The 24,216-nt window shown below is 39.4% G+C and overlaps 1 protein-coding gene across 1 annotated transcript; it reads right to left on the reverse strand.

The window, feature by feature from the left end:
- Window positions 1-183: 183 nt before the first annotated feature.
- limk2 (LIM domain kinase 2) lies at window positions 184-22,123 on the reverse strand. The gene is made up of 16 exons (XM_080433743.1): window positions 21,890-22,123; window positions 20,995-21,091; window positions 12,701-12,836; window positions 7,603-7,712; window positions 6,860-7,048; window positions 6,415-6,520; window positions 5,594-5,808; window positions 5,250-5,436; window positions 5,024-5,110; window positions 4,657-4,788; window positions 3,909-3,965; window positions 3,538-3,603; window positions 2,967-3,141; window positions 2,693-2,748; window positions 2,443-2,600; window positions 184-1,810 (listed from the first exon to the last, which is right to left on the reverse strand). Exons 1-16 carry the CDS (start codon window positions 21,903-21,905, stop codon window positions 1,600-1,602), a joined length of 1,998 nt encoding a protein of 665 aa, XP_080289869.1. The 5' UTR covers window positions 21,906-22,123; the 3' UTR covers window positions 184-1,599.
- Between the last annotated feature and the right edge of the window lie 2,093 nt (window positions 22,124-24,216).

Below are 24,216 nucleotides of genomic sequence, written 5' to 3' on the forward strand. Positions count from 1 at the left end.
AATGATATGAATGACACCATGACCTATCCTCTAACACAAATTGGCTGATGCCAAGATGAACCCTACTGATTTTGATAACCTCAGCTTTTGCTCTAGCACCAATTTAGGAGCAGAACAGATTCTAGGGTCAAGATACAGATACAAGTAATATTGCAGGATGACAGATAAGAAATGTTTTTTTTTAAATCTTTATTTATGAAACACTACAGTGATACAATTAATAGTGGTTACAACTGGTAGTTGTCAGTACCTTAGATAATGCTAGCAAAAAAAGAAAACTTTTACAACCTTTATATTATACAAAATGTCTTAAAATCTACAAATCCATGATTCCCATTAGAAAGGACATCCAATTAGAGCCAGAATATATACATATTTCTATACAGTTCTTAATAAGAAAAATATACAAATCCAGTTTTGTCTGTACAAGTAACCTTTGTAGTAAGTTGCAATGTCTTGGAAAGCCCTGTTGAACACAAACCAGGATCACATGAATGAAGAGCAGCAAGTTTAACACTCCCCTGTATGTGTGGTGTAAAATCAATTACTGTAGTTTTTATTGAAAACAAGCTACAGTAAGTTACCAAAATAGGAAAACAGACTAATCACAACTGTGCGAAGTCAATGGTTTAAAATATGAAAAATGAAAAAGCCTACCTTCTAAAGAACCGTAGATCTGTCACGTTAAACCTAATTATGAGAACACTAGGATTGTGATTTACAAAACAACATACAACAACATACTAGACCAACAAGTGACTAGTATAGTAAATCAGCGGTCTCTAGGTAGAAAATTCACTATAAAAAATAAAATAAAAAACATTTAGTTACGTAACATTTAAAGGTAGGGCGCTGTGTGACAAATAGGTTTCTCCTTGGTCAATAAAATCATAACATTCTTATGATGACTTACTTCACATCTATCTGAACCTAGGTGTGTTGACTTGGGGGCCACTTAGTGTTTGGCTTCCATTACTACACCTCACGTCTTTTTTTTAAGGTAAATACACTTTCCTCCAAAGCCCTGTCATCTATTTACTCTGACGTGTCAATCAGCCAGGTTGATTCACAAATCTGTTTTCTTTGCTGTTGTGGTGAAGTGAGGCTTCTCATGGGCAAGGACTGATCTCTGCATTCCACACATAGCAGACAATAACTCCAGAGCCAAATGGAAAGATAGAAACAAGCCACGTGAAACAAATCCACTTTCACAAGGAGACTTGTATTAAATATAGACCAAAGATCGTCCACAAGATTAGGACTCCTCCTTTGTCAGGCACAGGGCCTCAAACTATTTCACATGTTCCTGTAATACACAGTAAACATTACACATAACCCTGCATTTCCTGGTGTGTACATCATATGACCTATCGTAAAAGAAAAACTAAACTAGATTTTTTTTCTTGAAATGCAGCTCCTTCCTTTCCTCACAATGCAGGCCTCTTGTATAGGAAGGAGACTGGTCCAGCTACCTCAGGTGATCCAGTTTCCATAACGTCATAGTTAAAACATTTCTCTTCTCCCCATCGACTGTATACTGTAGTTGCAGCAGTTCAAACAGGCCAGAAGGTAGGTTGCAGGTCCAAAGAGGCACTGGTGCTAAGTGCCATTGCCTGTAACACTAGATCCATCTGGGGAAGCTACTGTTGCCGTTGCCGGGTCTGGGCTCTGAGACAGTGAACCGATTTTGCGACCATGAAGTCGACACAGACTTTGGTGCAGTTCATCCAGTGCAGCAGGCAGGGGGATGCCCATTTCCTGGTTGAGGGCCAGAGCTTCAAAACAGTCCTCCAGTTTCTGGAAGGGCGGCCTGGGGGATGAACACATGGGGGGGTTAGAGGTTAAAACCAGGCTGAATGAGGTGAGAGAGAACATGAGGAAGCAATCTGGCGGTGGAGGCATTCCCCTTGCACATGAAGGCTGAGATTGTATCTGAACGTTGTTTTTTCACTGGTTCTACAGAGTCTACAGAACTGCCTGGATAATGTCACACAGGGTGAAGCTGGAGAATTTTCCCACACGTAGCCTGCTTTACAAACTGAATTTCTCCTAACATGTTACTTTCCCTAAATTAAGACCCATCTTATTCCGCTTTTTGGCTTATTTCACATTTGCTTAAGCAGTAATCAACCAGACACAAAAAATGAAGAAAACTGTTCAAACAAAATAGTCAAATTAGTGGATATACAGCCGCCACACCCACTGTGATCAACAGCTTTTGATTGTTCGGGGGCTATAGCTTGTACCTACCTACCTGGTTGAGTTTATACTGAGTATGTTAGTAGTTACGTTTATTGTTAGGCAAGTTCATGTGTTTTATGTGATTAAAGATGGGATAAGGAGCACCCGGAGACGTAACAGAGATTCCGTTAAAAACCCCATCCGACAGCCGACTATCCACCACCCAAAATTGTGTTTGTTTCAGCAACACTGAAGACCCACCGGTTCTCTGGTATGAGGTCACAACAGGCCACAGCCAAAGGAAAGAAAGCTGGTGGGCAGTCATCCGGGAGGAACTTTTCATAAAATTTGGCAACATTCAGGCCAAAGTCCATCGTCCTGGGGAGGCACTCGGGGTCTGCAGACACCTGCCCGATAATCTGAAACACAGGACCATGGACATAATAGTCAACCCATGCGTCTGCTTGTTTGTATACACAGTAGATGTGCTGATGTATAACAGTGGTCTTACCTCGCAAAGCACAATCCCATAGGAGAAAATGTCCACCTTCTCATCATAGCGTTTACCTGAGATAGATAAGATACCTTTATTAATCCCGCAGGGGAAATTCAGGTGCCAGAGACACCACAGCATTAAAAGTTACAGATACAGTACAGTAAATACAGAAGAGTAACATCACAATAAAGATAAAATGAAGTAAGGAATACATTAAGGGGAATTTTGTTTAGTTTTTTGACTAAGAGTAAGCCATCCTCTGGGTGTTATTCTGGCATGCGTTGCTTACCATTGAGCATCTCTGGAGCCATCCAGTAAGGGTTCCCCACTACAGTATAGCGCTTCTTGCGGTCAATGCGTCTAAACACTCTCTTCTTAGAGGTAGGCTTTTCAGATGGGGGTTTAACTTTGTCCTCAACTATGAGCCGGGAAAGTCCAAAGTCAGCAACCACCACTGTGTTGTCCTGTTGAACACATGAATATATCTATAAAGTGCATTCAATTGTGGGAAAAGTGGGTCAAACAAACCAAGGCTGGTAATGTACTGTGTAAAAACAGATACAGGGAGAACCATAAAATACCTAACGATTTAGCTGAATGGCATTGCTGGAGTAAAATTCTTAGTTCTTAAAGGCATAAGCTGAGGGATTCATGATCAAATCCAAGATCTTGAACATTGTGAGATTAGACTCTCCTCTTCCGTGTACAGACATGACAGTCTTGGGTAGCGAAAATAGCAGATCTACAAGCTCACAAGCTTGTAGATTGTCTATTTTCATATAGATCAGGCTTAAGAAGCAAATCATGCTTTGTTTTGAGTATGTACAGTACTACTGCATGTTATAAGCAGCGTTACCTACCAGTTTAACCAGGCAATTATAAGAATTGAGATCTCTGTGTATGATGCTCATTGAATGAAGGTATGCCTGAAAACAAAGATTAGACAGTTAGTTAGTAGTTACAATAAATACTGTAGGTAACATTGTACGGCAAGGCAGGTTTATTTGTATAGCACATTTCATTCACAAAGGCCATTAAAATGCATAAAAAGGCATTTAAAGAGCAATGATATAATCTGCAATAAACTTTTGATGTAAGTAAATATGCTTCAGTACTGATGGAGTATACTGATTTTGTATTTATGCAATACAGATGCCCACAAGAGCTAAAAAAAGATACAGTATGCTTTTCTTTTCATGAATGTTAATGTCTTTGCAAGAGGCCAACTCACCATTCCAGAAGCAATGCTCCTCGCAAAGCTCACCCTCTGCTCCCATGGAAACGGGTCCTGTTAGGCCCCATGGAAGAAAACAAAGGAGAAATGAATAATAGATGCTACCCAAAGTGTGAAAGAAACTGATCACCGTTACAATATTAAGAAACATTAATACAAAAAACCTGAGCTCTATAACTATTGTTAAAGGTTTTGTTGTTAGGCAGAATTAAATGATCAAAACGACAGTAAGAAAACAAGTCATTCAGAAAAAGACCATTGAAGACCACATGTTCTGAACTCCAGTTTAACCCATTAAAACGGGGAAAGCATCCGTGTCATTTTAGATTTTAGCGTTGGCTATTCAAAAATAGCAGATATACAAGCTCACAGCGTGTCACTGCGCACGCAGCGAGCTTGTACATCTGCTATTTTTGAAAAATCTTGTGAAGACATTTGTAGAATCGACCTCAGGTCATAATGGGTTAAAGAGTCAGTGGTGGGAGGTGCTGTGGAATTTTCACCTGGGAACACTTTCTCCATCTACCCTCATTCCACAGCCATTTCACATGCCAGCCAGCCAGCCAGCCAGCCCACTATAGAGTCAAGAGCCCTTTATCTGAGTAGAGTTTACTCCAGGGCAGCTCAATCCCACACAGGACCAAGTACAACACAGCACATTCTATGGCCACAAACATTTATTTTTGGTACTGTGCTGTGGGACAGGAAAGGGAGGAGGTTAAGTGAATCAACTAGCTTAACGCACCGTATCTCTAATGAAATCCTTCAACGTGCCTCCCTCAATAAATTCGGTTATCAAATTCAGCCTCTTGTCCTTATATAGCACGCCGATGAACTTCAAAACATGGGTATGCTCCAGGCACCGCATTACCTTGACCTAAGGAGCAATTGAGAGAGTGACAGACAGAGAGGGAGTGTTAGAGTGCCATTTCAAGAAGGTAATCAATGGAATCCAAGTTCTACCCTGGTGAAATAGCTTTTGTGCAAAAACAAATCACATTATTCTTTTCCGTTGAGGACTAGAATACAACGTAGAATAATATTTGCATGTACACAGTTGTTGTTGGTGGTATAATAAATCATAGTTGTTATGAAATCTAGGCCTCCTTTACCTCTTTCAAGAAGGTTTTCTGGGTCTCCTCATCACAACGGATCAGCTCTTTCATCACCATGACTTCTCCTGTGGCTTTGTGGGTCACCTTTTGGGGTGCACACAAAACAAATTCAAAGTTGAAGTACAGACCTGAGAAGCAGTCAACTATAGCATTGGTATGAATGATAATATGTAAAAACAGTGCAAACACTTGGATGGCAGGATGTGGTTGGTTAGATGCTGACCTTGATGGCCTGTCCAAAGAAGCCTTTTCCAAGGACCTCACCATGGATGAGGTCACAAGGCCGGAATATGCGATGAGAGCAGCTATTGGAGGATCTCAAGGACTCAGAGCGCCCGATATCTCGTGTGAGACTAGGGTGCTCCTTTGGAGAAGCTGGCCCTGGTGACTTACATATGCTGCTACTGCGCCTATAATGTAGAACAGTGGGGTGAGCAATTTAGTATAAAACACACAATAAAAAGGCAAAACCTTTGAAGGATTCCTAAACTGAACAATTATGTCTATCACAATTATTATATTTTTGTTCTATAAGCATTATGTTGTGTTTGGCCAACTGTAATGTACCTTAATGATCTTCTCTTCAGAGTGCCATCATCAGTCACATCTGTCCTCTCTAGGACGGCATCGGAGGGTGAAGAAAGGCGCATGCGTGAGGTGGCGGGAACTCCCAGCTGGTTCTGTGAGGACCCGAGCCTGAGCCTGTCCAAACGCTGCCTGACTGGATCATACTCTATCAGCAGGTGCAGTGTATGACTGGTTTGATGGATAAGGTCATCCACCTGAACATGCCCAATGAAAGTGAAGCATCTCTTTGAACAAATGTCTTACTATTAAACAGACAATGGGCATAACTGTTCGTCAGCAGGACGCCAGATAACATACATATATAGTGACAAGAGATAAATACAAATTTAGAAGGATGGGTTAGCAAAAAATAAGACTGGCAAGTCGTAGGTTAAAGGTTAGTTATCAAATTCAGTTGTACAACAGGACTTAAGTAGCTTAAGAATTCTAATTACATTTCACTGCAGCAGAGAAATTATTATTGGAATGCACCTCGGGGAAAACAGGATAGGTGGGAAGGAAAGTTTTTAAGAAGTGAATGAAGGTAGAAATGGAATGTATGTTACGGTGAGGTTATGAGAATGAGCTACTGGAGCCATGCCAGATACCCTACTCTCCCTGCTAAAGAATGTGTAAATGATGTAGGAACGCATGGAATCTCAACAGGATCTCATGTACTGTTCTATACTTTAGTAACAGTTGATGTAGTATGTTTATTCATACAACAGTTCATGTAGCATGTTTATTCATACAACATGCACATTTATAAACACAGAACTTTACATATAAGGGGTGTTTAACATACTGAGGTACAAACTCACCTCCTCCTCCATCAAGGGCCCCACTGGATTGCCATTGATCTCCAGGATCCTGTCTCCAACATGGATCGCATTCCGAATCTCTGGACTTATAAGCATCCCCCGAACCCTGGAGCAACACAGCACCAATAGTTGTATATTATCAAATGCACATAAAGAATATAATGGGTTGTTGTTTTCAAAGAAGCTCATGTCTGTTATTCAGCCAGTAAAAACAGCCATGGACAACATGGACAGTGTCTGCGATCAATGACAACATTGTTCATATACTTGAGCTGGTAAACTGAAGGTTGCATCAACAAGTTTTAAAGGCTCAACTACAAGCTCATGTATTCAGTGAGACCGACACACACTTGCATCCTGTTATTTAGAAAGCCTATAATCAGAGTCACGTAATGCAGCATTACGCATACTGTCCCTGCAGTGCCACTAGAGAAGAGACACTTACTCTTTGACTTGGACACTGAGTGAGCCGCTCGTCACGTCCCTCACCACTTTGACGGAAAACCCCCTCTTGCCGTTGGCAGCAGAAGGCATGGAGATGAGAGTTACTGTGTGTGGAAGGGAGTCTAGGACCGAGTCAGATGAACAATTCTCCAACACAGGTGTGAGAATCACCTGCTTGTAGCATTTTCCGCTGCACACAAGTGAAGAGAGTGTGAATCATTACTAGTGTTCAGGTGTAGGTGTTAGTAATGTATGGTCCCAAATTAAAAGTAACTGAATTAAGGCAAACAGCTGTGACACATTACCAAGGTTTAATACTAATATTTCCACATAAAGCTCCAGATTTAGTTAAAAGTGAATTAATGTTTTTAAATGACTACCCGTATGCATTACAATTAAAAGTGTATCAAGGCTAGAACTCATGATCTAAGTAAAAAACTATTGGTAATCGCTGATGAAACTATAAGATGCAGTGCTCACTGCTCATCCAAACAGGAGAAATAATTACTATAGAGACCATGTCCTCTTATACTTCTCAATCTTCAATGTATCTGCATTTGTATTTCACCAGTTCGTTCACCAAACAAATACCCCAAAGACGCAAACAAAGAAACTCTGCTAAATAGAGCATATTCTGTTAGCAGAGAATGCCTAAACACTCCATAAACATCTGCAGCAGCATAAAAATAAATAAATAATTTTATTGTTAATAATAATAATTGTATTAATAATAAAAGGTCTTACCAGTACAGTTTGGAATGTTCCACCAAGGCATATGTATCCCTGTCCTCAATCACCACCTTGCAGCTTAGACACACAAAGCACTCTGGGTGATACTTGTATTCTCCGGCCACCTGGGAGGACAAATGCATTGGATTGATCTTCATGTTACTGTCAAGGTATATCCTCAAAGAAGGACGCAGTATGATCTCAAAGGTGAGCATTCTGTGTTGCACTGAGCTCTGCTCTTCAGGAGGAGGAATGCGTTATGATATACAGTGGTGCATGCCGCCACCCTCCTCTTCTCGTTGAGTATGACACATTCAGTAACACCTGCTTAACTCTCCACCTGTCTGGAATCTGCTATGATGTCACTACATATACAGTCCTAAGCAGGTCACTGCTCCAATGTTCTCGTCACACCTCCCATTGCCAGCTCACACTCTCCCCGGTTATGTTCTCACGAACACACCGGGAACACACCGCCTTAATGACAGTTCCCTTTCCCTTTCTATGAGTCGTCTTACACTCCCAACCAGCTGTTTCTCTCTCCCTTGCATGCAAGATGACACAACATCTCCTCTCCAGGCATCAAAGAGCAATGTGGCAGGCAACTTCAAATACATATAATGCTGATGTTTTTTAAAACAACTGATTTGGCATTTTCTGCTTTATTTGACTGTGAATAGAAAGATTGTCCTAGAGGAAAGGCAGGACTTATAGTTGTGCAGTTGTCTGGTAACAAAAACAGAAAGATATGTCAATGACAACAACACCTGTACCGTATTAAAGGCAATATTGAAACACAAAATAAGTGATTAGAGACAGAATAACAGGTGACAGAACGTTGGATTCTTAATAATCCTGGCAAAGGTGAGAAAACAAAAGTGGAAGCGGAATTACGTCAACCATGTTCGTGAAAAAACAACGTTAGATTAATTTCTGGATTTTAAGTCATTAGTCTACAATGTAGAACAAGTCTCTCATTAGTCTTACAATGCACACTAATACAAAGCTTTCTACACACGCACCAAGCTTAATATTTAGACTATATATTAAGCTCAGAGGCATTAGATATGTTGAGATTATTTGTACCAGACTGAACTGTATTTTGATAGATAAATGCCCTTCAAATGGTATATCAAAAGACAAACTCAAAGGCTGCAGGAGTCACTTTGAGATTTTTTGAAATGTATATTCTATATTTCAATTTCCAAATTCAATGAGGGAAAATCAAATGAATGAATGAACAAAATTTGAACCAGCACACCCCCCCCCCCTATTTTTCCACGTGGACTGTGAATCAGAGTGCTGAGAAAGGATTCCCTACTGCTACGGTAAGCACTGGGTGATGTAAGCCAAATGAGTGTAACCTTCAAGTAGTCTGGCTGTGACTCGCTGGCTGCAAGGCAAGAACAACATCACTGACCCCAGTCACAACAAGCTTCAACATGCCCACGCACACTGGTGGCAACGTTGGGTAACAGGGAAGGAAGACCACAATTTTCACTGGGTGTGAAAACACATGCCTCTTTTTTGTTTTTCTTAATATACCCCAGGACATACTATACTAGAGTTTGTTGCTGTACATTTTACCCTCTAAGCAGAACAACAAGAGAGATGATCAAAGCAGTTTAATTTTAGACCATTTACAATGTGACAGAGAACAGTAAAATGTCACAGCACCCACTAAAAATAAATTCCCAATGTCGAATAAAACGCTGTTTGCTTCAATCCGCTCAGTAAAAGCCCTTTGAATACCACAGCACTCACAACTAGCAGAAACAGCTCGGATGGTTCTGTTGCTTGGTAAGTGGCTGCCAACTCAAGCCTGCCAAAAATACTTGGCTACATGGACTAGTAAAGCGAGATGCCAAGACTAAACAGAAAGAGGTTCATTATGTGTTTTGCTTGGTGGCACAGAACCCTTCAGTTTAGACTCCACATTACACCAGTTAAAGCAAAATAACCCTGCTTGTGACCAGTGAGGGATGATTCCATCAACCTTTCCTATTTTGTTTAGACTTAAGACTTCATACCAAATAATTAAAAAATATGTAACATTTTATTTGAATGCCTCTCAAACACAGTGTATGGGGATTTCTATGTGCTAAATGAAAAAAAAAAGAAAAGAAAGAAATGCATTAACTAACACCAACTCTGAGCTTCTCTTTCCATACCAAACCCATTATCTCATTTTCTAATACTGGGATAAACACTAAGTCTTATTCGAGAAAGACAGTCTAGCTTAAGCATTCTACACTTCCCTTCACCCAAGAATTGTTAGATGTTTTTGCCTATAATTGTAACTTTATTAAAACTCACCATTAGTGTTTAATGCATAACCCATTGTTCGTGGATCAGTGCCTCCTTCTGTTATTCATTACACTCTGTTCTATTTCAGTCTTCTTCATTAAATATCTCTCTTCTTATTGACAAACCTTCATGTCAGCCTGTTAACAGGAACTGAGCGCCTCCTTTATTTTTTCATTAAAAGGAGTAGTTCACCCAAAACATTACTTATTTTCTAGTGAACTACTCCTTTAAGTTTTCCTGTTAATTCCTGTTAAAGGTATTTTTGGGTTTTATTTTTGAATATTTGTATTACTGTCTATTTACTTAAGGTATTGTTAATGTATGGTTATGTTCCGTCTTGTGACGTATGTATGTATGTATTGTTGGTGTTGAAAAATCAATAAAAACAATTCAATAATAATAATAATTCCTGTTAAAGGAATAGCTATGACAACTAGTCAAAGTATCCTGGATAATTAGCTTCGGAATCAATGAGTTTAAAGGCACATTTGTTAGTTGAAACTGACAGCTTTTATTTATCCCACATTGTGTGTCATCAACTAGAAAATGCTCAATTTATAGTGTAAAATATAAGCAATACAAAGGAAATTAACAAAACAAAAAATATATAGCTATTTCCCTGTAATAACATGTAATTACACCCTGAAAGAAATCAATCAATAAACACTGTGGCGGTAGTGGCAGACGAGGTAGCACTGCATCTACACAGCCATCCCACTGTGGTGGACTTAAGCTAGGCAATGGAAGCTCTCCAAACCAACTTGTGTTCTTCCCTCTCCAGGTCCCCACTAGGTCCAGTCTATACTTGTGGAAATGAACTGTGAAGGACTTCAGTAAAGAGAACAGAGCGGGCCTCAAGGCGAGCAGGGGGGGTAGCTAATACACAGATGAGGTCAAAGGCCCAAGCTGCTTTGTTCCACAGCAGCTCAGTGTGTAAGTCATCGCTCAACTGTGTATGTAATCACCACAAAACCAGCCTGCATGATATTTTTATGAATGTTAGTTAGCATTGATCTCAATCACCGGGGAGGAACTGGAACATGGAGAGCTTTGACCCACTCTTTCTAGGGAATCTGGTAAGTTGAGTTGAGGGGAAACATTGGCAATGTCTTCATGAGTACATGCAATGAATCTTATTATAACATAGCACTAAAGAATCTAACCTTAGTACAGCCTATACCACCAGAGGTTTTCAAACTTTTTGCGCCCAAGGCACACCAAAGGGCAAGTGAAAATCTCACACTTGTATTCATATTATGTGCAAAATAACCTCAATAACTTGTGTTATAACTCTGAAACTTCTTTAAAATGTACTAATACAGACATACTGGTTAGAGGTCAAACAAAAAAAGGTGGGAAGGATGCATGACATGGGCACACCTGTTATCAGGGACTGGGGGTACAGTATGTCCTGTCTCTCTGGGTAGAAGGCTACTGGCTACACACAACTTTCTAACTGTGCTTGCAGGTTTTGCAATGTACTAGCAACGCATGATTGACCTTGCTTTCACTTTGTTGCACCCCCCCCCAAAAAAACTAAAGAAACAAATGCACGAATGATGTAGCAGTAGCTTATCCATTTCTGATTAATCCTGCTGAAAGCTGACAAGTTTGCATGCCTCCTCATGCCAAATTAAATGTTGAACCACAACAAAATAGCGAAAACAGCCTATCTACAACCTCACAACGTGTTGCATCTGTGAGCCGAATATATGACATGCCCAAAATAGGGACTCCAGCTTAAAAATGGTTAAAGCATTTTTATGGCGTGTCTGTGCTCTCTGTCTGTGTCAGCATGCCACATTTCTTGTCACATAAGTACCCTCACTATATGTATAATTTGTTTTCACGTTTTATACTCAAATAATTAACTTTCATCGTATAATGGATGGAAGTCAATTGTGCTCAGATTGTGACTGAAACCTTGCAAAATTTGGAGTCATACGTTATAGATGCGTCATAGACGACTGATAGATAACATCACAGGCTGGCCATATGAAGTGAGATTCACATTGGAGCCGCGCTGTTCTCATGTGGACCTGAGATCCACATCATACGATTTTTGGGGGGAAATGGGAAATGAGTACACACAAAATACTCATAGTAAATTAAAAGATTACAAGGGCCACTAACACAGGATTTTACTGTGAACTGTAACCTGGTTGATAATTCAAAAATATGCTCCTCATTGACTTACATTGTATGGTAAAACAGCTCTCAAAGTCACTCTTTTAGCACATAAATGAACACAAACAAAGCTGATTCAGACAATATAGAGCATCACCAAACCCAGTTTTTTTAATAAAAATGTCAACTTCCTGTTGATTTTACTATTTGAAGATCTGGATCCGTATCCGCGGATCCAGTCCAGGTTTTCTTATTAAAAATGGCAAAATCAACAGGAAGTTGACATTTTTATTTAAAAAAAAAAAACAGTACTGGGTTTGGTGATGTTCTATATTGTCTGAATCAACTTTGTTTGCGTTCGTTTACGTGCTAAAATAGTGACTTTGAGAGCTGTTTTACCATACAATGTAAGTCAATGGGGAGCATATTTTGAATTATCAATTTCTAATCAATGGAGCAATAAAAATTTTTTTCTTGCCCACCTTTGGAGTTACATCATGGCAAGGTAACTACACAACCCAAACCTCTACCAAAGTGGTCTTGCCATTTAACATGGTTAGTGTTTTAGGCCAATGTTTATTAGAACACAAACTAAAATGGGTACAAGACAGCAGCATACTGAATAAGTAATAGTCTTTGTGCAAAAGGCATTAAGTGAGGACATTTACAGGAGACTTACCATGGCAGGACCAGTCATTAGCAGAGAACAGCCATGACAGATCTCCCCAAACTTCTCCCAGTAGTGTTTGCGGCAGTACAGCTTGCCATCCTTCTCATAGTACCAGTTAGTTAGGTGGTCACAGCACACAGAACACCTGTAGAGAGGAAAACAATACACTTGGTAACTGTCCTATGCAGGAAATAAAGGAAATGAAGGGAAAAGAGTGAACAGATGGTGTCTTTTAGCAGAGGATTTTTCAACCATCAAACGGTCTACTTCAAGGTGATACGCCAGAGGCCAAAGCCCAGCGTATGATTTCAAAGGCATGTTGACAACTACAAAGGTATATCCGAGTAATATCTGAATGATACCTGCCGAGCCTTGACAAAGAATCTCATTGATTGACCCGAGTAATTTAGGATTTAAAAACCCTAGTCTTGCATGCATACATGGTTAGTCAATAATTTTACCAGAGAAAAAGCCAAAGAAACCAGCCATAAAAATCTGGATCGATGCCCAGACATTTTAATTCATTTTCTTCAAACAGATACCTTAGATTACAGACTAGTGAAAGGATTTCAACAATGAGAAGGGAGATGGTGCTGCAGGAAGCATCAATCACTGCTGAACATGATACTTTCTCCTCCCAGGTTAGACAGGAGTGGAACATTAGCTGGAGGCCCTTTCTCCTAGATGACAGCATGTACTTTGTCTGCGTTCATGACAGTAAATGTATTAGTAGTAGCTTGTTCCTGAGACATGCTAGGTCTTGCTTGTAAGCTGGTGAACTGGCTAGGTCATATATCAGGAAGAACTACCTGAAGCTGAAGTCTCATAATTCACAGCAAGAGAAATCTGATAGGCAGTGGCAATAGCACATAGAGTGCAGAATAGACAACTAGGACTTTTAGTCTTAGCCTTAACTTTGCACCTCCCACCTCTCCCCCGAACACGGGTCAATTGTGTTTGTATATAGACTATAGCGTATACTATAGCCTGTACTATACAGTATAGACTAGCAAGCTCAGCCAAACCGGCTGCACCACAGTGGATTTGAACCTCTCCGCGGTGGTGGACAGGTACTTTAACCCTGCACCACCCAAGCGCCCTCATTTTGCACACTCCCAGCAACTCAGTCAGAGTGGTGTTAACAGTTGCTAAAATTGTTAAAGACAAAATCAAGCCTGATATTAGTCACCCCCTGAGATTCCCTGTTACCTAGTTAGACACCCATTAAAATATAAAGAACAGTGAGATTCAGAGACTACAGTCCTTAAATTTGACACACTATAATGTGTACAGGGCATAAGCAATGGATGAGAATTTATGGTTTTACCTATTTACAAACTATCAACATCAAAATCTTCATCATCATTTGCCACATTCCAGCATTTTAAAATAACCCAGTTGTTTCAGAGATAATGAAGCACTACTTTGACAACTATTTATGGGTTCATGAAAGACTATGAAGAACATTAAAAGTGGAAAATGCCTGGGCTTAAGTCTGCCAGGGTAAAGAGATTAGGTTTTGCTTGATGTTTGTATTTGGATGCTTTACTGACTTTCCATTGAGTTGTTATTCTTAAATCAAGATTTAAGTAATTCAACAGAGGAATACCAAATGGCACTGATGCATGCCGAGTTTATACTTAAGCTGAATGATATGAGTCCTGACACCTCAGCTAGAGAAATACTTGACAAATCAAGGAGAAATGTTATGGTCCTGAAGTGAACAACAGAGATGGAATGTTTGCAAGTTATTAGGAGAGCAGGGAGCACCTGCAGACTATGATGTGTCTTGGTGGCAAAATGGTGGCACTAGACTAAGAACAAAATGAACACAATGAAGAACCTTTCTTTTAGGGATTATATTACAGAACTGGTTGTCCATTATTGATGATTGTTTCGACCACATTCAGGATTAGCATATCAAAATAATAAAAAAAAACACCAATTTGTTGTACTTGACACACATTAAAACCACAGTTCTTAAAGGTTGAAGGTCAATACATGCTCCTTCCAACGTTGGACAAAACTTCCATTTCGCACTGGCTTTCTGAACTACTACGGAAAGTCACGACATCTGGGGGTGCAGGAGTGTAAAAAAAAAAACGTATCAGAAGTTCAGTTATCATCACCTCCCTTTCCGGAAAAAGGTTTGGACGTCGGAAGGTGCATGTCTTGCACTTAAAGACCCAAGTCTGCAGCATACTCCAAACAAAGTCTAATGTCTTTTGGCTATGGCAGGTGTTATTGAAACAAACAAAGTTCTATGAGGACGAGATGTTTTGGTATTTTCACACTTGGAGCCTTTCAGCTCAGAAGTAGATTCAGACCATTACTCAGCTATATTTATTGCATATGTGAACACGTCAAAAGCACTCAGACCCGTGCATTGTAGTAATAATATTTATTTGTAACACACTTTATATTTGACATAAATCTCAAAGTGCTACATTGCAAGAAAAAATATGTAAAAGAATGTGTCCACAGTGCAGCAGGTAGGCTATAGCTTATCCAGGCTTATAAACATTGGGACAGATGATCCCTGAGGTTAAAAAGCTCTCTGGCAGTGGCAACATGTGGACAGACCACATGTGCCTTTCTCTATTGATATAGTTGGAAGGACAGAGAATATGCAGGAAGTTATGGTCTGTGGGACAACCATCTTCGGGTACACACAGCAGTGTTTGATTTCATTAACATCAGCAGTCATGGTATTTGTATTAGAGGCAGACCGTCGACCGATATATTGGTTTGGCCAATATATTGGTAATTATTTGACTTTTTTGACAACATTGGTATCTGCAATTATGCAGCCAATGCATACCGATTTTTACCCACTTTCAACCTGGCACGGCGGCACACCAAATCCAACGCATTGTGAGCTTGTAGATCGGCTATTTGTTTAACTTTTTAAACAGGGGTTAAGTGTTAAATAAAATAAATGTATGTTTAGGTCTGTATTTTATGCGTGTTCGTTGTTGATTGTATAATTAAAGTTACATTTTCATAATAAAAGTTTATATACTTCATTTAAAAAACATATTTATCTATAATAGTTATTTGTGATTATTTTTATTTTTTTTACTAATAAGTTAAATGTTCTCAAAAAGTTTTGCAAATTGACTTCAAGATTTTGCCATTTTCTTTCCTAAAATATTGGTCAACACTGAGATCAGCATCAGAGACAAAAATCTGGCATTGGTCGGACTCCAATTTGAATACCGCTTAGCGTTCACACTAAGACTTAAGTGAATTGAACTACTGTTAACACTGCATTTCACAGCAAAATGACAAAGAGAGGATTTTAGACGGATTAATCACAGACCAGGAAGATGTGGGGAAGTGGTGCTGACAGTCTGCCAAGATAAAGATCACATTAGTGAGGGGCACCGTATGGGCAATGCTGCCCTACCCACAGCTGGGCTATGGCCACAATATCCTATTAAGAGTTCTGTCTGATGGGAGGGCTGAAAAGATCACACTACCAGACAAAACAAATGACAAAAAATGATAACAGATAAAGTCCCTTCTTCACTCAAAGTTTTAGTAAATACATTGGTTTGATTTGAGAGTACATTTTATGTTTTGTGCCAGCTCTATTGTTGGCAATATAATGATAGGACAATCGTCCATGATATATCAGTGTACTCATAGCTGGGGCTGAATTTCCTAATATGCTAACTGAAGATAGATTAAGGTATAGACATGAGGCATGAGTGAGGTGTGAAGATAGCTGTATTTGCAATGCTACATTATTATTCCAGATGCAAATGGATAATTGCACAACTTTAGCTCAGAGCATCCTTGGCAGACACCCTGTAAATTCATTTCAGAGTGCATCCAATCCTTGAACAAACTGTCTCAGCAGACGAAAACAACTGACAACTATAGCAAAATGCCCTGAGGTATTACACAACAACAACAAAACATCTGACAGATCCTAAAGCGCATGACTTCCTCCTGCCTGTAACATAGGAACTGGTCAGTTTGTGTGTGTGTGTGTGTGTGTGTGTGTGTGTGTGTGTGGTCAGTTTGTGTGTGTGTGTGTGTGTGTGTGTGTGTGTGTGTGTGTGTGTGTGTGTGTGTGTGTGTGTGTGTGGTACACTAAACTCAGGTGGTTATCCTAACAATGCAAGACCTGCCTACACAAACATCAAAAGGTAAACATCACTCATTTCCTCAGATCCACATTCCAAGGGGAATGAATTCCTGTGTTGGAGTATAGTAGTAAGTTACAAACTGGGAGGGTCTACGATACTGAGAGAGGGAGTGTTTTACTTTTCACTACAAATCAAACAGTGTGTGTCTACCAGGCAATCAATCTCAAGGAAGAGATAGAACAGACATCGTTCAACTGGAATTAAGGTATATCGGATTGATAGGTTGTTTACCGGTGTTAATTTACCTCCAAGAGTGTACAAATGGATTTGGTTCCATGCATTTTACCCACTTGGAGTAGCTAAAACACTCAGAACAGCTCTTTTAAGAACCACCCAAACATAACTACTGCAAAATATCATTCATCAGTAGTAAAATCAGTTCAAGGGCTTGTGTTGTGTCACTGTCTTTCCCAAGTTGCTGGTTTCCTGTGTGGGTTGGGGTTGGATGCATCAAGGAGTCAAGTGGCTGTCTTCGACGTCTTTGCGTCGGTCGCGAACCCTCCCGTTTGTTATGTAAAACAAACAAAAAAATAAAAACAGTCGCCAATGCGCGACCCCAACGGCACCTTCCCGCGACCCCACTTTGGGTCGTGACCCATAGTTTGAGCGCTGTACAAGAGCATACCCGGCGATGTGCGCAGCCAAACTATATGCAGACTTTTGGGTTACACGCTCGGTATGCATAGTTTGAATTTTGGACAGGAGCGCTGGTGATTTAATCCTGTTGGCGTGTGGTGTCTGTAACCCGGTCATTTACGACCCGAGGTGGAATCGTTGCCACCCACAAACATGAGAAGTTGATGTTTATGCTCTTTCAGCTAAGCTACCGTATGTGTGCAAATAACACAACCGGGATTCGAACATTGCACTTACTGTATCAATCTGCATTCTAGTGCAACGGAGATGATATCCCATAGCCCGAAATCCGAATCTCCGGTGTTTACACAAAAACGCTTAAAATGTGGGGAAGTGAATAACAAGCTTCCTCACTGTCTGCATATGCTAATGGTCAATGCTTGTGTGCAAGTTAAGATCATTTGCTCAACCCACTGAGGAGAAAAATGCGGATTAGACAGAGGTTTCCTTAATTTATAGTAGGATATAATATATATATATATATATATATATATATATATATATATATATAAATAAGAAACACTATTGACTACTATTGAATTAACAATACTCTGTACATTGCCAAATATGTGGAATTCCAATATCATAAAATAAAAAGATGTGGAATTCCAATATCATAAAATAAAAAGATGTGGAATTCCAATATCATAAATTAAAGAAGTATACTGGAGCTCTCTGCCAATTCTGATCCTTATTTGGAACAACCTGGGAGCCAGCTTTCTTGAGAGAAAAACAAAGGATTCTGTAGTCAGTGTCTGGGATGTCGAACCCACATCTCTGAATCGCTGTCTAGGAATGCAGCAGTGGTGAGCAGAGCAGTGTAGAGTCTGCTGTTACCTATAGGCCCAAAGACACTGCCAGGTTTACTGGAACATGAATGACATCAGCCTATAAGCATGATACAGAACGTACAAGTACAAGGAGGGTATGATGTGGACAATGGACAATAGCAACAACACAGGGGGTAGCATTTACAAGGAAGCCGTTTTAGTCGGTCTTGTACTCCAAATGGAATGCAGAGAGATTCCATTCTGTGTGCAAAATTAACACCGTAAAAGAAAACCCTGAAAAGCAATTGATTAAGTGTCAAATTACTCCTGATGTTAGTATTCCAACACCTGTCAGGATAGGTGATTTTAGGCCAGCGGGATTGAGCGCAGTGGACTGAAATACAGCACACTTGGCTGACAGACAGCACAGTAGTCTGGTTTTAAAAACACATTTCCAAAGTAACATACAGCACTTCAACTGAAAAAGAAGAAAGAAAGAAAATGTGACGTACATTCAGACATGGACGATGGTGTGAACTAGGGAAAGCCAAAAAAATGGAAAGCAGTATCAAAATACAGAAAACTGAGTAAAGAGAGAAAGTAATAATTGTCATAGTGCTATAAAGGAGCCAATTATAGAAGGGAATAAAATACTGGGTTATGCAAGGACACGGTACTGCTAAAAAGATTTAGGCTTCTCGAAATTCATAAGCAGCTGTTTCAGTTGTAAAAACGTATGGACTATGTTATATGAACGTAAGTCTCGGAATTGCCTTGAATCACCCATAGCCAAAATCCTGTCAATACAAATATTGGCAAACCAACTTTTTTTTTTAAAACCATTGGAGTAATGTCTCTGCTTAATTCAGCTACACCCACAGATTCAACTACTCTATTCTTTATCTACTGTCATGGAACTGTCAGGGTCAATTTTGCAGAGTGACCATGGAGACTGTCATTAACAGAGCTGTCAAGACCCTGGCCTCAACTCCAACCTCAGCATGTGTCATATATCCCAAAACTAAAAAGAACTGATATTCTGACTGAGTCATCTTATCTCACAGACTGTCTGAGAGATAAGATGACTCAAGAACATCAATTGTCAGTGACAGAAATAAACATTTTATGGTTATGACAAATGAGTAAGGTTTGTAGGGGTGCAACAGTTAGCCTAATCAAACTAATTGTTTTAAGCGATAATATATATATTTTAAAATCATTTAAATATAGCCGATATAGGCCTACAACCCCCATCTACAATGCATCGCAATATGATGGATGCATTCTGAGCTTGTAGAAAGACTATTTTCTCTATTTTTGCATGACACAATTGTGCGTTTTAGGTATAAAATAGCTGGGCCTAAGTGGGTAATAACACAAATCGGTTTAGTCTATTCTAAAATCGTGTTGATAATATATAATATAATATATACATATATAGAAAACATTATTCGATTAATCGGAAAAAAAATTGATAGAATAATCACTAAGAAGAGAATCGATAGTTTCAGCCCAAAAATGCTGTGCTTATCAACAGTATCTTATGGCATTAGTATCCTGTCACATGTGTCATGATCTGAGGATGATGCTGGACAGCTCATGTCAGCTCCAGTCCTATAAATCATTAAACCTCTAACTTAGAAAAAGAAAATGCCTGAGCAAAAGTCCATCAAGATATGGGAACTATTTGACTGGCCAGCTGAGACTGATCTGTGACAGGCAGGCAGCAACAGGATAAGAACACCTCAGTTGGGGCATTTTGTTCAAAAGGTACAAATTGTACAGTAAAATAAATAGTATGGGCATGTTTTTGGCTCTTAAGAGCACACACTTTACAACAGTGGTTCTAAATCTTTTTAGGCCGTGACCCCCCAAAACAATCATATATAAACTGGGGACCCCCCCACCCTGATAAGCACTTTGAATGTAGGAGTTGAAGCATTGTGAGCTTGTAGATTGGCTATTATCACAATTGTTTGCCTCTTTCTTATATTATTTGACAATTTAGCCAATGTTTGACCAGTTTTTATAGTGTACTTTGTTGATTACTTTTGATGCAGTAATGAGATTTTTTTTTCATTTCCATTTTTAGGTATTAAAAGGGTCTTAAAAGTCCTTAAATTGTCACTTTACTGTCATCTGGGGATCCCCCCAAAATCATGTGGGGACACCCCTGGGGGTCCCGACCCTAGGTTGAGAACCACACGTTTTACAAAACAGAATCCCCGAGAAAAGGGTGGCACGTTGACGAACAGAACCAATTGTCTACATGTCAATGCAATTCATTTCCTCTTTCAGCGGAAACAAAGCGTTCCCCCTAAATACATACAAAGGCAATGTTCTCTTAAAGGAGTAGTTCACCCAAAAAATTACTTATTTTCTATCAATTGCACACCCCATGAAGCCTTGAATCCATGGATATTTTTTTGTTTTTGTCGCATTCCTAAGCTAATAATTTGATTCCCGTCTCTTACCGACTAATGTATCCGGTAGGAGACACAAAGTAGATTATTTGTGTCTCCTACCGGAAATACACCCCGGTCATCAAATTATTAGCTTAGGAATGCCACTAAAACTAAAATAAATCCATGAATTCAAGTCTTCATGGGGTGTGCAATTGATGGAAAATAAGTCATTTTTTGGGTGAACTCCTCCTTTAAGGGGGGAAAAAAAGAAATCCCACTTAATACAAATCTCTCAAAACGTACAGTAAAATTGGTTGATAAAGCACAACACTTACTGAAAGCAGGCGTTGTGCCAGGTGTCCTGAAGAACCTTCTTGTGAACAGAGTCCTGGATTGTGCCCCCACAACCCGCACAGTGATGTCCATCTGTACCTTTGATTGATTGAATGATTGAATACTTTATATAGCAGTTTGCAAAAAAAAGCAGAGCAAGTACAGTTCTATACAAAGGGATGCTAAAAAGGATTGGGGTCCTGCAAACACACATGCATCGTTCTTCCAGGCATCCTTTATTTACTATGCTCAAATTCATCAGACATAAACCATTTGATGTATTATCATTATCAGCTAAACACTTTTAGCCTGCTACCCATAACGTTAATTTGTAAAAGATTAATTTGTCTCGCACTGCAAACACCAGGGGTTTTCAACAGGGGGGCCGCCAAATCGTTGTGTGATATTAACCACTTGAGCCCTAGCAGTAGCATCCCTAGTATTCTGAGGGGAACATTAACCGAAAATAGATCGGCTTGTAGATCGGCTACTCTGGCAAAGACGTTTGGTGTAGGGGGGAAGGAGCGAATCAAGTACAAACTATTGAAGGTTTAAGTGGTTAAATGGCTGAAATGAACAAAAAACATGAATTTCCACTGATGATAGTCAAAGAAGCTCTATGAAATCTATGAGAAATGTTTAATCTGCAAGACAATTGTAAACAATGTAGTGGGGGTCCCTGCTTCATCTCTCTCTCTCAGCTAGGGGGTCCTTGGGCTGAAAAACGTTGCTCTAAACAATAGGCTAAATGTATCAATCACATCAACAAAAGGAACCATGCCTCCCTCTTCCAATTCGATGGTCAATTATCCCGCAAACAAAGACCATAACATCCCGCATCATCAGACTGATGGAAACCCTCCGTTTTTAGAGACGGAAAAAAATGAAATGTCTCACCTTCCAGTTTCTCCATCTAATTGCTGATTTCGTCGTCGATATTTGTGTCCCTTTAAAAAGTTCTCACACTGAAACGAACGATCGGACGATGATGGGCATGTGATTGTTTCATTCTACTACCCCACCGTCCATCCGAGAATGTCTACGGTCCAGACGGTTAAAGTAAGGTACAAAAAAAAATCCAAAATCTCAACAGCGAAAGGCAACTCTTTCAGTCCAACTTTTCCTGTTGGCAGGAGAACTGACGTAATGCACATTCTACATTCCTGTACGGAGAGCGGAAGGGATCGAAATGCAGCACCTGGGAGCAGCGTTGCCATGTCCGCACATTATAAGCGACTTTGGACTTTTTTTCTGTAAAGTTGCTTGTAAATATTGGTAATTGCGGTTTTTGGGGCTTGTTTCTAAAGTGCAGTTGCTTAATTGGGCTTGTTTCCAAAAAAAAAAGATTATTATTTAAACCAGTGGTTCTCAAATATTTAAAAAAACCCAAATTAATTAATCTGAAAATGTTTTGTGCCAGGGAGTGACTGACTACCACATAGATATATATAAAGGCTAGATGGCTCAAGGGGACGGCGCAAGCGTAGCTCAACCGCGGCCATCTTGAAACAGTCATTCATAACATTATGTCTATGGTGCAAATACTTTGAAATAACCATAGCGTGCTCAATTTTCATCCGATTTTCAAACGGTTTGGTGTGTTGTAAACACCAAAGATGTAGTTATGATACTGCATACTTATAATGTTTTTTTATTTTTATTTTTATTTTATAAATTTATAATTTTATTACATCTTTGGTGTTTACAAAACACCAAACCGTTTGAAAATCGGATGAAAATTGAGCACGCTATGGTTATTTTAAAGTATATGCACCATAGACATAATGTTATGAATGACTGTTTCAAGATGGCCGCCATGTGGCAACGTCGTACTCCATTGGCCACCAGCGCGGGTGAGTCATCTAGCCTTTATATATATCTATGGACTACCATACCAAATTTGTGTTGTTAGAATGTTTAAAAAATATTTCAAATGTTTCACTTTTTTATTGAAATAGCAGCTAGCAATACAAGCTCACATCGTGTCGCATCGCATGCGACGCTTTGTGTGAGCTTGTAAATCGGCTATTTTCAAATAGCTGATGAAATTTAAATGGCTCATGTGGCTTCTTTTGGGATTGTTTTCATAGACCTTGTTGCTTATTTCTCTCACACAATTTGGCAACACTGCCTGGGAGCACGAGAAGCAAAGAAAACAACCGTGCTACACACAGCTGAGCCACTGGCTCCATCTACTGCCCACTTGAGCGCACTACTGTCACAGTGGTGGAAAAAGTACTCACAAGTCCGGAATTCAAAATTGACGAGTAAAAGTGAATGAATGTAAAGTAACAAAAGTAGAAAGTACTCATTATGCAGAACCAATTTCCCAACTCTTCAAATATATAAAATGGAGTTTTTTAAATGTATAGGGCTGAATAAGTGGTTAATGTATGTTTTGTATTGTAGTAATAATCAAAATGTGGTGGACAGTAACAGAGTAAATGTACTTGAGTACAGATTCTGAGGATCTATACTTTACTTAAGTATTAGATTTTTTTTATACGAATTACTCTTACTTGAGTACATTTCCAAGTATATTAAATATTTTACTTTTACTCGAGTATATTTCTAGGAAGGCGATAAATTACTGAGTACTTTTAAGCCCACTCCACATCCACAACAATGTTTCGCCATGCAACTCCTTGCAACATGCAACTACTTGCAACTACTTCACTTGCAACCATTAACCCCAATGGCAGTTGCAAGGAGTAGCATCGGTGTGGTTGACCTTAAAACAGTTTTGTTGCAAGGAGTTGCGACTAGTTGCAGCCTTTAGGTTGGCTGTTTCTTTTCTTCCCTAAAATGCAATTGGCCTAACTTCTGCTCTCACACTAGCCGTGTTTCTGGCTTCCCCCTCCGCTCGCATCTTTGTTACATCTTGTATGGGTGTATAGGAGTAAAAGTATTTAGTTCTGGTTCCTCAGTCATTTCTATGTTTTTATAGGTGTTTCTGAAGGCTTTGTATAACGTCTACAAGCAAGCACATCTGTGCATGCAGTGCAGGTGGTTTCAGAGAGTTACAGTACTTCTCTGAAACAAGAGTTACAAGGTCCTATACATTCATTGTGAAAACATTACAGCAATTCATTGATATCAAAATTAAGAAATGTACTTCTACTTTTACTTTTACTTGTACTTTAAGTATTTTCCAAAGCATGTACTTTGGAATACTTAAGTATATTTAAAAGCAATTACTTTTTTACTCTTACTTGAGTAACATT

This window comes from Gymnoscopelus braueri (assembly GCF_963280865.1).
Source record: "Gymnoscopelus braueri genome assembly, chromosome: 7".
Lineage (NCBI taxonomy): Eukaryota > Metazoa > Chordata > Actinopteri > Myctophiformes > Myctophidae > Gymnoscopelus > Gymnoscopelus braueri.

Bases quoted from the DNA above. Each gene is read 5' to 3' on its own strand.
- limk2 (XM_080433743.1), bottom strand. The intron at 7,713-12,700 runs GTAAGTCTCCTG...TTGTCCTCCCAG, and splicing joins TAATGACTGGTCCTGCCATG to GTGGCCGGAGAATACAAGTA. The intron at 1,811-2,442 runs GTGGGTCTTCAG...TTCATCCCCCAG, and splicing joins GACCTCATACCAGAGAACCG to GCCGCCCTTCCAGAAACTGG.